At 42.5% G+C, this 15,751-nt stretch overlaps 1 protein-coding gene and 1 pseudogene across 3 annotated transcripts in view; both read right to left on the bottom strand.

The window, feature by feature from the left end:
- RIPK2 (receptor interacting serine/threonine kinase 2) overlaps positions 1 to 8,517 on the bottom strand; it is a 43,655-nt gene extending 35,138 nt beyond the window's left edge. For all 3 annotated transcript variants that reach the window (XM_045200452.2, XM_024566531.3, XM_053929742.2), the window contains exon 1: positions 8,119 to 8,517. In XM_045200452.2, the coding sequence (XP_045056387.2) occupies positions 8,119 to 8,291 (173 nt within the window). In that variant the 5' untranslated portion in view covers positions 8,292 to 8,517. The remainder of the gene's footprint in view (positions 1 to 8,118) is intronic.
- On the bottom strand, positions 1,099 to 3,116 carry LOC123480370 (RNA-binding protein EWS pseudogene; annotated as a pseudogene).
- Positions 8,518 to 15,751: the final 7,234 nt, after the last annotated feature.

Below are 15,751 nucleotides of genomic sequence, written 5' to 3'. Positions count from 1 at the left end.
TACATTGCAGGTGAGTGTTTCTAACAGATGCCTGGGATAACTCTGTCCCAGGTGCATTTGCTTATTCATATACAAAATAAATAAATATCAAACTATTATTAAGAATAAATTGTGCTCAGCAGTATGGAGAATATAAAGATGAAAAAACAGTCTGTGCTTTCAAGCTGCCCAGAAATCTTTTAAGAAAAATATGTATAGCACTGGGAATATAGTCAGTAATAATGTAATAACTATGTATGGTGTCATGTGGGTACCAGATTTATCAGGGTGATCACTTCAAGTTATATGAATGTCTAATCACTGGGTTGCACATCTGAAACTAATATAATATTTTATGTCAACTATAATTGAAAAATAAAAACAATTGAGAAAAAAAGGAAATATAAATACTCATTGTGGTTTTGATTTGCATTTTTTCTGGTGGTAAGTGATGTTGAAAACCTGTTCAAATACTTGTTGGCTTTTTGTATGTATTCTTTGGATGTGTTAATTATCTTGATTTGGTAATCATTCCACAATGTATGTATATCAAATCATCAAGAAGCACTTCATCTTTTTTTTTAAATATATTTTATCAATTATGCTATTACAGTTGCCCCATTACCCCCCTTTATTCCCCTCCACCCTGCCCTCTCCTCCCATCTGCATTCCTCCCCACTTAGTTCATGTCCATGGGTCATACATATAAGTTCTTTGGCTTCCCCATTTACCATACTATTCCTAACCTCCCCATGTCTATTTTGTACCTAGCATTTATGTTTCTCTTTTTTTTTTTGTTTATAAACATTTGGAATTTTATTGAAAAGAAAAAAACCCATCACAACCATGAACATTGTTACAATTAGTTAGAGGACCTCTTGGTTCTCCACAATGATACTGAGCATGCTCACAAGGGGTTCCCATTGTTTAGTCTTAAACAACCATCTTTAGAAGGAAAAAAGAAAACAACTCATCATACTACCATTTAACTTGTTTTAATGTTTCTTCACAAATGGTGAAACATACTAAAGTACAGACAAGGAATAATCATAATGTTGTGACCAACATTATAAATATGGAATTATAAACTTAAAACATTTTCTGGTTTAAAAAATAAATCTGGTAGTCAATGCAGTTCTGCGGCATCTTTGCATCTAGTAGGGCCAGTCTCTGCACTCCTGACGATGTTCACCTTTATCCATTTTTACAGGGCCTCCATGCCCTCCTCTTCTTCCTCCCATCTATTCCATCAAAGGTCCAGGAGGACCTCCAGAGCCATCTCGTCTTCCTCCATCATAGCTACCTCGGTCCATGCCCTGGCCACCACGGAAGCCACTTCTGTCTCCACCACAGCCACCTCTTAACATGCAACCAGGACCACCACAGTCCCTGCATGCCACCACGGGCACCTCTGCCACGGTCACCACCCGGAGGTGGAAAGGGTGGTGGGAAGAAGCCTTCAGGCTTCGGGGCCTTATGCTGGCTGCATTCTGTTCTCCAGGCAAAGTTCTGGTTTCTACACCCTGGACAAGGGCGCTGCCAGTCTCCCACTTGGTGCTGGACATTTGCTCCTCCAGATGGGTTCCCTCGGGAACCCCAGGGTCCTCTTGGGGGAAAGCCTCCTCTGTCTCTGCCATGGCCTCCCATGCAACCCATGGGAGCCCCAGGACCTCCTGGGCCCCCTGGATCTCTACGGAGCAGTGGCGGCATCCCCCTGCTCTCTCAGGGTGTCAACCCTCCCGCCCCTCACACACACAAGCTGTTCATCAGAGGCTTCTTCTGAGCAAGAGAAACTTTGTTTGCTACCTTGAAAATCTTTCCCATCAAACCACTCCACTGCAGCCTTGGCAGTTGACGGATCTTCATAGGACACTGTAGCATCACCTTTAGGCTTTCCCATTTCCTTGTCCAAGTAGATATGGATCATGGGTTGCCCGGTTCTCTTGTTCATCTTAACAACTCCCCACTGCTTGAAGAAGTCTGCCAGATCATCTAGAGTCACATTGTCATTTAATCCTTGTACATAAATTTCACTGTTGTCAGAATCTTCATCTGGATCAACAGGTGGGCCTAGATCAAGATCTGGTCCTTCCTCCAGGGGTCCACTAGGCTTATTGAAGCCACCTCGCTCTCTAGCACTGCCCATTCCACGGCAACCTACTCCTCGCCCACCTCTGCTCATGCCTCCTCGATCAAATCCCCCTCTTCCCCTGACCCAGTTATCAGGGCCACTCATGCTTTGGTTCTCTCCTGGTCCAGAAAATCCTCCAGACTCCTGTCCATAAACACCAATGCTACTGGGGTGGTCCTGTTGGAATGAACTCTGCTGTCCATAGCTGCTGCTCTGTTGGCTATATTGACTTGGAGCCTGGCTGTAGGATCCAGTTTGGGGGTGGGTAACTAGTGGGTGGCTGCTGCACATAGCTGCTTTGTTGACCATAGCTACTCTGCTGTCCATAGCTGCTCGGCTGCCCATAGGTGTTCTGCTGAGAGTAATTGCTCTGATCATAACTAGTCGGCTGTGTAGAAGAATAGCTGGTAGGAGGATAGGATGGCAGTGCTGTGACTGGCTGCACTGGGTAGCTCCCAAGTACCTGGGGATAACTTTAGTTATTCTGTCTGAATCCCAGGTTGGGTTGGTTGTAGCCCCCTGTGCTACACTGAGGCTGACTAGTCTCAGCAGTTTGTTACCATCCTGTGGTCTTGCAGGTGCCATGGCTGCCAGCTGTTGCCCATAGGCTGGGTAAGCGGAATGAGTGCCATATGCAGACTGAGCTGCATAGGAGGCCTGGGTGGTAGTGACGGTAGCAGTGGTGGTATAATAAGCACCAGTGCCATACCCCTGGACAGGCTGACTGTATGTGTGGGGGTCAGTTGGAGCAGTATAACCTGTGGGAGGCTGTCCACAAGAAGTTGCGTAGGCTGTCTACCCAAAGGTAGCAGTGGCTGCCTGTCTCCGGCCTCCTACCAGTCTGGATGAATGTTTCTTCTTTAACTCCTTGGTTGTTGGACTTCCATGCAGTTTGATTTTCTGGCAGTTCTGGTTGTTTTCTGTTTTTAAATTTGTTGTTGTCCTCCTTTTGGTTGTGCAAGGAGGTACAGTGTATCTACCTACGCCTCTATCTTGGCCAGAAGATCATGAAGCACACTTTAAATACCAGTCATTTATGCAGTCCATGGACCATATAGAATGGTGGATCTGTAAGATTGTAATGGAGCTGAAAAATTTCTATGACTTAGTGGCATTGTAGCCATCATGATGCCTTAACTTGGTGTAATTTTGTACAGTGACATGCTATACATCTTGTAGCCCAGGAGTAATAAGCTGTGCCGTGTAGCCCAGTGTGCAATAGGCTATACCACTCAGGTCTGTGCAAGTGCCTTCATGATGTTTGCACAATGACAAAATCATCTAATAATGCAGTTGTTAGAACGTATGCCTGTCATTAAGTGGTACATGACTGTATACAATTGTATTTTTCAATTGTTCTTTAATAAAGTTAAAAAATAAGAAAAAAAAACCTTAAAATATAAGGCAGAATGTGATTAGTTCTCCCCCCAAAGTAACTAAATGAATAAATAGAGAACTGTGGGAACCCAAAGAAAAGAGAGTAAACTTGGGTCTTGTGGTGTCACCACAGTAGTCAGAGAGGTGGAATTTCAACTACACTTTAAGGATGGATAGAATCTCAACCTTTGGAGAAAGGACATCCAAGATGGATGTAGCCTCCAAGATGAGAGGGACCCTGCCTTTTTCATCTGTATGTCCCTAAGACCTGGAACAGTGTCTGGCACGTAGTAGATAGTAGATAATAGATATGTACCAAATATATTCAAGGAAGTTAAAGTGAGGGCTATGTTTAGAAAATGGCAAGTTATCTAACATGAATCAGGATATAAAACAATTGTAAAAGAAGTGAAGGTTATTGGTGCATGCAGGACTACATCTCAGAGCCTTAAAGCCAGACAAGGGTGTTTAAACTTTACTTGCTAGTGTCTGAGCTGTGACTGCAGGTTTTTAAGCAAAGGAATGACATGAGCAGAACAAACTTTTAGGATTCACCTGGCAGAAGGATGGAGGATCAGCAGAAATGTAGATTTTGAAAGTCAGGTGTTCGCTATAATACTATTTAAGATGTGAAGCAATGAAAGCCTGAAACTATAAAGGTCACAGTGGAAATGAAAAGAAAAACAGCAGCTAATTAGCATGCCTAGGCTGTGGTGACTGACTGACTCATTATGGGGATTAAAAAAAAGGATTTAAAGATGTCATCAGTTTTTACTCTATGAATGGGTGTTGGTAGCAGCAATAATAAAAATAGAACAGTCTCCAGGAGAAGCTTGCTAGGTAAATGAGGGTGATTAGTTGGGTCTTAAACCACCCAACCTCTGGGTAAATGATTGTTGCAAGACAAAAAGCAATAGACATTCCAGACCAGATGATAAGGCCCGCTTTAAAAGTAAACAAAAACAAAAATATAGCAAAAAATCTTAGTCATTTATGTTTTGAATAAATGATCATATATGTTCATAATTGAAGAATTACACGAGGGTACACACTCTGCTCTTCACTCATTATTAAGCTCCCAGTTGAGAGATGTGTTTTAATTAAACTTCTTTCCCTAAGTTGAAACAGTTCTGTATTTGCATCAAGAGATGTAGGTCAACAACAGAGTCACTGGGTAGCACGCTGGCAGGGAGACAGAGGATGGACACTCTGAGAAAGAACTACAGACAGATGGAAATGCTGGAAAACTCTCAGTGGTACTTACTATACTCTTTCCGCCTCACAGCAGGAAGGGTATGAGGCATTCTTCCTTCTATTTTGATCTATTATGTGTCAGCCATTTTACATACTCTATCATTCTACTATCAACCCCTAAAGTTTGGTTCATTACCCCACTTTATACATGAGGACAATGAGACTCCAGTCAATTTGTAATTTTCTAGTGGTCACACCAATAATAAGGGGCAGGGTTGGAATCCGATTTGAATTGCAATTGTGGGACTCTAAAGCTTGTGTTCTTTCCATTCTAGTGCACGATCAGAGAAGACAGTAGGTTCTTCAAGTCAGGTTTTGGTAAGATTTAGTGAGTGGGAAAAGAGAAAAAGCCAAAACAGTTTAAAAACAGTTTTTTATATATTAAAAAATAAAAATGTGTTTTGGAGATCAAACCCTTGTCCAAGGTATCACTGGCAAATGTTTTCCCAAACAGTTGGTTTCCTTTTCATTTTGATGATGGTTTCTTTAGCTATGCAGAAGCTTTTTAATTTCATGTCCCTTTTGTTTATTCTTTCCTTAATATTCCTTGCCCTAGGGGACATATAGGTGAAAATATTGCTGCATGGGATACCTGAAATTTTCCTGCCTATGTTCTCCTTTAGGACTTCTATGGTGTTACGATTTATATTTAAGTCTTTTATCCACCTTGAGTTTATGTTGGTGTATGGTGAAAGTTGGTGGTCTAGTTTTATTTATTTGCACATGCAACTGTCCAGATCTCCCAGCAGCATTTATTGAAGAGGCTATTTTTACTCCACTTTATGCTAATGCCCCCTTTGTCGAATAGCAATTGACCATAGAGACTTGGGTTTATTTCTGGGTGTTCTATTCTGTTCCATTGGTCTATGTGTCTGTTCTTATGTTAGTCAGTACCAGACTGTTTTGATTGTAATGGCCTTGTAATATGGTTTGATAACTGGTACTGTGATCCCTCCTACTTTGTTCTTCTTTCTCAAAGAAGAAGCTCTTTAGGGTCATTTATAGTTCCATATACATTTTTGAAATATTTGCAAAGATTTGATCTTGTAAATATATAAAGAATTCACATGACTACACCGGGAAGACAGACAATCCATTTAAAAGACAGGCAAAGGAGCTGAACAGACAGTTCTCTAAGGAGGACATACAGAGGGCCCAGAGGCATAAGAAAGCATGCTCAATATCACTAGCCATCAGAGAGAGGCAAATTAGAACTACAATGAAATACCACTTCACACCATTGAGAATGACCATCATAAACAAAGCAACAAACAACAAATGCTGGCAAGGCTGTGAAGAGAAGGGAACCCTACTGCACTGTTGTTGGGAGTGCAGACTGGTACAGCCACTGTGGAAAACAGTATGGAATTTCCTCAGGAAACTAAAAATGGAACTGCCTTTTGACCCAGCAATTCCACTGCTGGGATTATACCCTAAGAATCCTGAAACACCAATTCAAAAGAACCATGCACCCCGATGTTCATAGCAGCATTATTTACAATAGCCAAGGGTTGGAAATAGCCTGAGTGCCCATCATTAAATGAGTAGATCAAAAAATTGTTGTACATTTACACAATGGAATACTACACAGCAGAAAGAATGAAGGAACTCCTACCCTTTGTAACAGCCTGGATGGAACTGGAGAGGATTATGCTAAGTGAAATAAGCCAAGCAGTAAAAGACAAATGCCATATGATCTCACTTGTAAGTAGAACCTAATCAACAAAGTAAATGAGCAAAAAAGAAACAGAGACACTGAAATAAAGAACAAACTGACAGTGACCAGAGGAGAGGGCGGCAGGGGCTAAAGGGGGAAAGAATGGGAAGGGTTAAGTCAAGGAACAAGTGTAAGGGATGCAGGGACAAGGACAATGGTGTGCAGATTGTCTGTGGGAGCAGAGGGTTGGGCAGGGAAAGCAATGGGGGTAGAATTGGGATGACTGTAATTGAACAACAATAAAAAAAATAAAAATGTAAAATAAGCTTCTGTAGACTTATCACCAAAAAATTATCAGCAAAAAAACACTTTACAGGGTGTTGGAACAACCTTTCAGTACCATCTACTCATAAGGAATTGGGAAATTGTTGGGGAATCTCCACTCAGGAGCTGAAATCAGGTTACGGAGGAGGACTGACCAATCGCTAAAATAAGAACAAGAATCATCACATAAACTTATTTTTCTTTTAGGTGATCCCAAAGAACAATGTAAACATTATCCACACCAGAGCCCAAGAAGTCCATGTATTATTATTCCCATTTTATAAGTGAGGAAATAGCCTGTGAGCCAACAGCTCAGCCCTGTGCTCAGACTATGCAAATACTGCTAATGTCCACATCGCAGGAACCAAGTAGTAGAAAAGCATGTGATGCAGAGATGCCGGAGTATTTCACTAGTCTTATGGCTTTTTTGAAGACTCAGTTAATTTCCTACCCATTAAATGAAGAATTTTAGATTATGAAAATTATTAATGAGTAAGCAAAGGGAACTCCCTCTTCATTCCTTGGCCCCCACAAGGCACAAAACTTGAATTAATATCCACAATGGAGGGTCAGTTAGCTTCGGAACAGGCCCCTCAGCACTGGCTTTCAGTGTATTTGCACAGCTGATTCCACCGCCACGCCCCAGGTCGGCTGCGTACCGTCCACACCCTTGCCCTGCACTCGCAGCACGGAATTCAAGGCCCAGGGTAATGAGGCCACACCCAGTGTTAATGAGGCTAGGGTTGGAGTGTGCGCGAGGTGGGACCGCCTTAGGGGCGTCGCCACTCTGCTGAGATCTGGGCCAGACAGGCCTGATACTAGAGCGGCTACAAGACGCAGGCGCCAAAGCTGAGGAAGGGCTTTGACACGGGTCACTTCGACTTGGATGTGAGCTCAGGAGAACGGACAGGAAGAGTGACCCCTGAGCAAAGGGAGGTCACGGCCGGTCGTGCGTGCGTGGTTGCAGTGCTTTCTGGAAACAGAAACTAGAGCTCCCACTGAATCGTACAGGATGTGCCAGGCTGTCCGAGTTTCTGGTCCTGTATAAGTTCTGATTCAAGTCATTATTAGCAGAAAGCACAGTATTTCCTCTGCGACAGGCTCTCCTGTGAGAATAAGCCTCAGTGACTAAGCGTTCAGCCACAGAGTACAAGAGTCCCAAGCCCAGACATCCCAGACCCAGAGCCCACAGGGACACCCACAACGCCCCGTGCTGAGTGCCCGGCCTGGCCCGGCCACACTGGATGCTCAACGCGCTGTGGGCAGCGCGGCAGGGGACGCGAGACTGGGACCCAGGGAAACGCCCGCCACGGGGACAGTGCGTGGGGACCAGACGCAGGGAGGGAGCCGGGCTTCCAGGCTGCCGCAGTCTTCGCGGTGGTGCGGAAGGGCCTACCTGTCTAGCAGAGTGGTGTGGATGTGCAGGTGCTTCACGGCCACCTGCACGCGCCAGTCTGCGTGGCGCGCGGACGACACGGTGCCGGACGCGCCACGGCTGAGGAAGCGCAAGTCGGCGAGCTTGTGCGAGGGTACGGCGGGCAGTGCGCTGCAGATGGGCTCCGCGCTCATGGTTCCCGGCGGCGCTGCCGCACCCGGCTGCCCGCTCCTGCTTCTGTACGGTCCTGCTGCCGGCCGAAGCCCCTGCTGCCGGATGGCACTAAGTCACCAGGGCACCCATGCCCACGCCGCGTGCCGCGCAACGCTTTCCCGGAGACCAGAGGAGTGCGGAAAGGATGGAGACTGGCAGCTCTGCTCTGCTGCGGTAAGGGGCCTCCTACTCAACTGTGCACCCGGCCCGCAGCCGCTGGCTCCTCCTCTTACCCCGCCCATGCCACGCCCCTCATCCTGTCCGACCCCTCCCCCAACGCTTGTGGCGGGCTCCTCCCCAACAAAGCGCCCTTGCCCACGTCCTCCGGCTCCTCCCCTCACTTTGCTCACTGGCCAGCCTTACCCGCCCGACCCCACCCCCAACCCCACCCCACTCGGTTGGCTCTTCCCACCTCCACCCCCACCGGGCCCTGCCCCCAGTCATTGGCTCTTCGCTGCACAGCTCTCCTTAGCAGAGCAAAGGCCCGAGGCCGCTGACTCGGAGACTTCAGGGGGTGGTGAAGAAGCTAGACGCCCATTTGGTCCCCTGGCCCGGGTTTGGGGACGCGCGGTCGGCCGCCCGCCAGTTTGTCAGCCCGCTCGCCCTGGGCACAGTCCCCTCAGCTCCACTCCCTGACCAGGACTGGAGGTCGACTACAGCACTGATGGGGCCTCACACCTGAGGAAGCGCAGTGAGCCAGGTAAGGCTGCGGGCTCCGGGTTTGCGGAGTTGGGCAGGGCAACTACCTCTCAGACACACGCTCCCGGGCCCTCAGCCTGAGGACCTAGCTAAGACCCTGACCAATGGGCGCCTCAGCGACAGAAGGCGAGGCGGTCGTCGGTGTCCCGGTATGTTCGTGTGACTGCGGTGCACAAGGGCAGCTGTGTCCTAAGAGCTCCTGTCACTCTCATTGAGAGGCTCTGTGTCACACATGGTTCACACTCGGTACTTTGTCTTCAGTGAGCGCTTGGCTAGAGTGCTGTCCAAACTCAATCATTCCCTTTGTCACTCACTTATTCATTCTTCATTTATTCACTCACCCATGCATTCACTCATTCATTCAGTCACTCATTCGCTCATTTATTGATTCATTCACTCACTCATTTATTCATTTTTCTCAGATGCTCATTCATTCACTCATTCACTCATTTATTAATTCTCTCATTCATTCATCCACTCACCCCCTCACTCATTCATTCACTCACTCATTCATTTGCTCACTCACCCCTGCACTCACTCATTCACTAACTCTCCCACTTATACACTCTCTCATTTACCCACTCATTCCTGTACTCGCTCATATATTCATTTACTCATTCACTAACTCATATATTTACTCACTCGCACATTCATTGACTCATTCACTTATTCACTCATTCATTCACTTACTCATGCATTTATGCATTCATTCATTCGCTCACTCATTCTCTCATTCGTTTTCTCTCACATGCTGTTTCATTATTCACTCATTCACTCACACACTCATTTATTCACTCACTCATTCACCTCATGAGGTAACAAAGACTTCCAGAACAGGAGAGCAGAAAACAAGTGACAGAAAATGACCCAAAAATAATTGAAGCACTTTTCCTGGCCTGAAGCACAGGGGTCTCCACACTGAGAGGAACCATGTGAAGCTTGTGGTTAGGAAGCTCAGGACACCAGGAACACATAAGATTTCAAGAGTTTTCAGTTGGGAATTAGAAGACCACTGAATTTCTCAGCAATAACACTTTTACGCTAAAGCAGAATGGAGTGAAATGTCTTTTAAATTCTGGAAGAGAGTAACTTTAACCTAGAAGACTGTGGTCAGTCAAACCAACCATCAAGTACAAGGGCAAAATAAAAACATTTTCACATACTCAAGAAGACAAATATTTACTTTCTACCCACCCACCTTTTTAAAAAAGAAAGCTGTTAGAGGATGATGTGCTCCAACAAACATGGGAATAAGTCAAGAAAGAGAAAGACGTGGGATCCAAAAAACAGGATCAGGACAATGTGAGGGGAAACCAAAGGATGGAAGAACTGCCTTCAATTTATCTACCACAACCTCAAATCTTTACCTTTCATAATAGTTTTCACCATTATACAGTTTTTAAAAATATAGCCCTGGCTGGTGTAGCTTAGTGGATTGATCGAAGGCCTGTGAGCCAAAGGGTTGCTGGTTTGACACCCAGTCAGGGCACATGCCTAGGTTGCAGGCCAGGTCCTCAGTAGATGGCCTGCATGAGGCAATCACACACTGATGTTTCTCTCCCTCTCTTTCTCCTTCCCTTCCCCTCTCTCTATAAATAAATAAATAAAATAATTATTAAAATGTTATTAATCATATATAGTTTAATTAATTCCCATAATTAATCTGTTGACAACAAAAAGCTTAACAAATACTTGTATGCTGAAGGACATCAAGTAAATGAGAAAAAAATGAGTAATTGTGCGAATCAAGCTAAAATCAATTCACCTGTTACAAATCCTCTAAAATCATTAAGATTTGTTTTCCCATGTGCTATTTTAGGAAATAATAGCTTGGAATCTCTTATCTCTTTAATTAGAAACAAGAGAGAAAAGTTGAAAAATAAACCACAAAAAAAGTAGAAGTCCAAGAATTTAAAACATCTCATATTTCTAGATTTTAAATTTTTAGTTGAAAAGCATCTAGTAAGTTTTAAAACCAAATTCTGCAGAAGTCCCTATAATTACATAATAATGAAAGTTTTACATGGGAAACAAACATTTGGGGGTATATTTGGTGTCATTTCCCCAAAAAGCAATCTCAAAAATACTTGGTATGTTTCATGACATGGAATCCTATTATTATGAAGAGTCAGAGAAAAACACATTTTTGTGGTTAATGAGCACAATGATGTTTCTAACTTAATTATGTTCAGATCTAGATTAAACATGATGTCATTTTAAAATTTATTGATAAAATGAATTTCTGGTAAATAAACTAAATTCTCCACATGTCAACTAGAAAAAGTAAATAGTCACACCAGAACTATTAGTAAAGATAATATTAAATCAAGCTTTTAATATCAAAAAGATAATATTAAAATCAAGAGAGAGGATACTTTTCTCAAACATTTTTCCAATTAAAGTTACATCTTTGTCCTTTACCCTGGAAGACAGTATTTATTTTTTTAAACAGAGTTTTACAATTTTCTATATTTTATTAATAATTTTTTGCATTTTTATTATTTTTTAGCATTTTTTAATTGTTGTTCAAGTACAGTTGTCTCCATTTCCTGCCATTACTATCCATCAACCCACTCTAAATCATTCTCACCTTTGGCTTTGTCCATGGGTCCTTTATACATATTCCTTGAAAACCTTTCCCTTTCTACCCTCGTTTTTCTCCTTCCCCCTCCCCTCTGGTTACTGTCATTTGTTCTTTATTTCAATATCTTTGGTTATATTTTGCTTGCTTGTTTGTTTTATTGATTAGATTCCACTTATAGGTGTGGTATTTGACTTTCAAGGTCTGGCTTATTTCACTTAGCATAATGCTCTCCAGTTCCATCCAGGCTGTTACAAAGGGTAGGAGTTCCTTCATTCTTTCTGCTGTGTAGTATTCCATTGTGTAAATGTACGACAATTTTTTCTCTTCTCTTTTTAAAAAAATTTTTTAATTGTTATTCAGTTACAGTTGTATGCCTTTCTCCCCATCCCTCCACCCCACCCCAGCTGAACCCACATCCCTCCCCCACATCCACCCTCTCCAATGATTTTGTCCATGTACCCTTTATAGTAGTTCCTGTAATCCCCTCTCCTCACTGTCCCCTCCCCACTCGCCCCTGACTATTGTTAGATTGTCCTTAACTTCAATGTCTCTGGTTATATTTTGTTTGCTTTTTTCTTCTGTTGATTATGTTCCAGTTAAAGGTGAGATCATATAGTATTTGTCCCTTACCACCTGGCTTATTTCATTTAGCATAATGCTCTCCAGTTCCATCCATGCTGTTGCTTCCAGTACTTGGCTATTGTAAATTGTGCTGCTATGAACATTGGGGTGCATAGCTTCTTTTGGATTGGTGTTCCAGGGCTCTTAGGGCATAATCCCAGCAGTGGAATTGCTGGGTCAAAGGGCAGTTCCATTTTTACTTTTCAGAGGAAATTCCATATTGTTTTCCACAGTGGCCTCACCAGTCTGCATTCCCACCAACAGGGCACAGGGGTTCCCTTTTCTCCTCATGCTCTCCAACATTTGTTTGTGGATTTGTTTATGTTGTCCACTCTGACTGGTGTGAGATGGTACCTCACTGTGGTTTTAATTTGCATCTCTCTGATGGCTAGTGATGCTGAGCATCTTTTCATCTGTCTCTGGGCCCTCTGTATGTCTTCCTTGGAGAAGTGTCTGTTCAAGTCCTTTGCCCATTTTTTAATTGGGTTGTTTGTCTTCCTGGAGTGGAGTCATGTGAGTTCTTCCTATATTTAGGAGATCAGGCCTTTGTCTGAGGTATCATTGGCAAATATGTTTTCCCATACTGTTGGTTCTCTTTTCATTTTAATGCTGTTTCCTTTAGCCATGCAGAAGCTTTTTATTTTGATGAGGTCCCATTTATTTATTCTTTCCTTTATGTCCCTTGCTTTAGGGGACGTGTCTGTGAGGATGTTGCTGCATGGAATGTCTGAGATTTTCCTGCCAATGTTTCCCTCAAGGACTTTTATGGTGTTACGACTTATATTTAAGTCTTTTATCCCTCTTGAGTTTATTTTCGTGTATGGCGTAAGTTGGTGATCGAGTTTCATTTTTTTTGCACGTAGCTGTCCAGATCTCCCAACCCCATCTGTTGAAGAGGCTGTTTTTGCTCCATTTTATGCTCCTGCCTCCTTTGTCAAATATTAATTGACCGTATAGACTTGAGTTTATTTCTGGGCTCTCTGTTCTGTTCCATTGGTCTATGTGCCTGTTTTTATGCCAGTACCAGGCTGTTTTGATTGCAGTGCCTTTGTAATACAGTTTGATATCAGGTATTGTGATCCCTCCTGCTTTGTTCTTCTTTCTCAAAATTGCTGGAGCTATTCAGGGTCGTTTATGGTTCCATATGAATTTCTGAAATGTTTGTTCTATATCTGTGAAATATGTCATGGGTACTCTAATAGGGATTGCATTGAATCTATAAATTGCTTTCGGTAGTATGGCCATCTTGATAATATTAATTCTTCCAATCCATGAGCACGGTACATGCTTCCATTTCTTTGTGTCTTCCTTAATTCCTTTTTCAGTGTTGTGTAGTTTTCTGAGTACAGGTCTTTTACCTCCTTGGTTAGGTTTATTCCTAGGTACTTTATTTTTCTTGTTGCTCTATCAAATGAGATTTTTTTCCTGATTTCTGCTTCAGCAGTTTCGTTGTTGGTGTACAGGAATGCCTTTGATTTCTGAGTATTGACTTTGTATCCAGCTGTTTTTCCAAATTCATTTATTAGGTCGAGTAGTTTTTTGGTGGCGTCTATAGGATTCTCCATGTACACTATCATGTCATCTGCAAACAGTGACAGTTTCATTTCCTCCTTTCCAATTTGGATGCCTTTTATTTCTTTTTCATGTCTGATTGCTGTGGCTAGGACTTCCGATACTATGTTGAATAGGAGTGGTGAGAGAGGGCATCCTTGTCTTGTTCCAGATCTTAGTGGGAAAGCTCTACGTCTTTGTCCATTGAGTGTGATGTTGGCTGTAGGTCTCTCATATATATGGCCTTTATTATGTTGAGGAATGCTCCCTCTATTCCCACATTGCTGAGTGTTTTTATCAGAAATGGGTGCTGTATCGTATCAAATGCTTTTTCCACATCTATTGATATGATCATGTGATTTTTGTCTTTGCTGTTGTTGATGTGATGTATTATGTTTATTGACTTGGGAATATAGTACCATCCTCGCATCCCTGGTATGAATCCCACTTGGTCATGGTGTATTATATTTTTAATGTATTGCTGGATGCGGTTTGCTAATATTTTGTTGAGAATTTTACCATCTATGTTCATCAGTGATATTGGCCTGAAGTTTTCTTTCTCTGTTGAGTCTTTATCTGGTTTTGGGATTAGGATGATGCTGGCTTCATAAAAAGAGTGTGGGAGTCTTCCATCAGTTTGGATTTTTTTGAATAGTCTGTGAAGGATAGGGGTTAACTCTTCCTTAAATGCTTTGTAGAATTCTCCTGTGAAACCATCTGGTCCTGGGCTTTTGTGTGTTTGGAGTTTTTTGATGACTGCTTCAATATCGTCTGCTGTTATTGGTCTGTTCAGGCTTTCTGCTTCTTCTTCATTCAGTTTTGGAAGATTATATTTTTCTAGAAATGTGTCCATTACACCTAGGTTTTCAAATTTCTTGTCATACAGTTCTTTGTAGCAATTTCTTACAATCCTTTGTATTTCTGTGGTAACGGTTGTAATCTCTCCTCTTTCATTTTTAATTTTGTTTATTTGGATCCTCTCTCTTTTTTTCTTGATTAGCCTACTTAAAGGCTTGTCCATTTTGTTTATCTTTTCAAAGAACCAGCTCCTGGATTCATTGATGCTTAGAATTGTGCTTTTAGTCTCTATGTCATTTAACTCTGCTCTGATCTTGGTTATTTCCTTCCTTCTGCTTGCTCTGGGCTGTCTTTGTTGTTGTTCCTCGAGTTCTTGTAGGCACCAGGTTAGGTTGTTTGTTTGAAATGTTTCTTTCTTTTTAAGGTAGGCCTGTATTGCTATGAACTTCTGTCTCAGGACTGCCTTTGCTGTGTCCCATCGGTTTTGGGTTGTTTGGAGTTCTTTTTCATTTGTTTCCAGAAAGTTTTTGATTTCTTCCCTGATCTCGTTCTTGACCCATTCATTGTTTAATAGCATGCTATTCAGTCTCCATGATTTTGAGTGTTTTGGGTTTTCTCCTTTGGGGGTGGTTTCTAGTTTCAGTCCCTAGTGGTCAGAGAAAATGGTTGATATGATTTCAATTTTCTTGAATTAGTTGAGGCTTGCTTTGTGTCCTATCATGTGGTCTATCTTTGAAAAAGTTCCATGGACACTTGAAAAGAATGTGTATTTTGCTTCTTTGGGATGAAAAGCTCTATATATATCAGTTAAATCCATTACATCTAGGATATTGTTATGTGACTCAATATCCATCTTGATATTTTGTTTGGAAGATGTGTCCATTTTTGACAGTGGGGTGTTAAAGTCCCCTACTATAAATGTGTTGCTGTCAATATCTTTCTTGAAGTAATGCAAGATTTTCTTTATGTATTTGGGTGCTCCTATGTTGGGTGCATATATATTTACAATGTTTCTGTCTTCTTGGTGGCTTCTTCCTTTGAGTATTATGAAGTGACCTTATGGGTCTCTCTTTATGGCCCTTCTTTGGAAGTCTATTTTGTCTGATATGAGTATTGCTACCCCTGCTTTTTTTTCCTGTCCGTTTGCTTGGAAAATTTGTTTCCAGCCCTTCACTTTCAGTCTGTGTA

This window comes from Desmodus rotundus, chromosome 8 (genome assembly GCF_022682495.2).
Source record: "Desmodus rotundus isolate HL8 chromosome 8, HLdesRot8A.1, whole genome shotgun sequence".
Taxonomy (NCBI): Eukaryota; Metazoa; Chordata; class Mammalia; order Chiroptera; family Phyllostomidae; genus Desmodus; species Desmodus rotundus.
The sequence above is the reverse complement of the archived record's forward strand: the minus strand, read 5'-3'. Positions and strand labels throughout refer to the sequence as shown.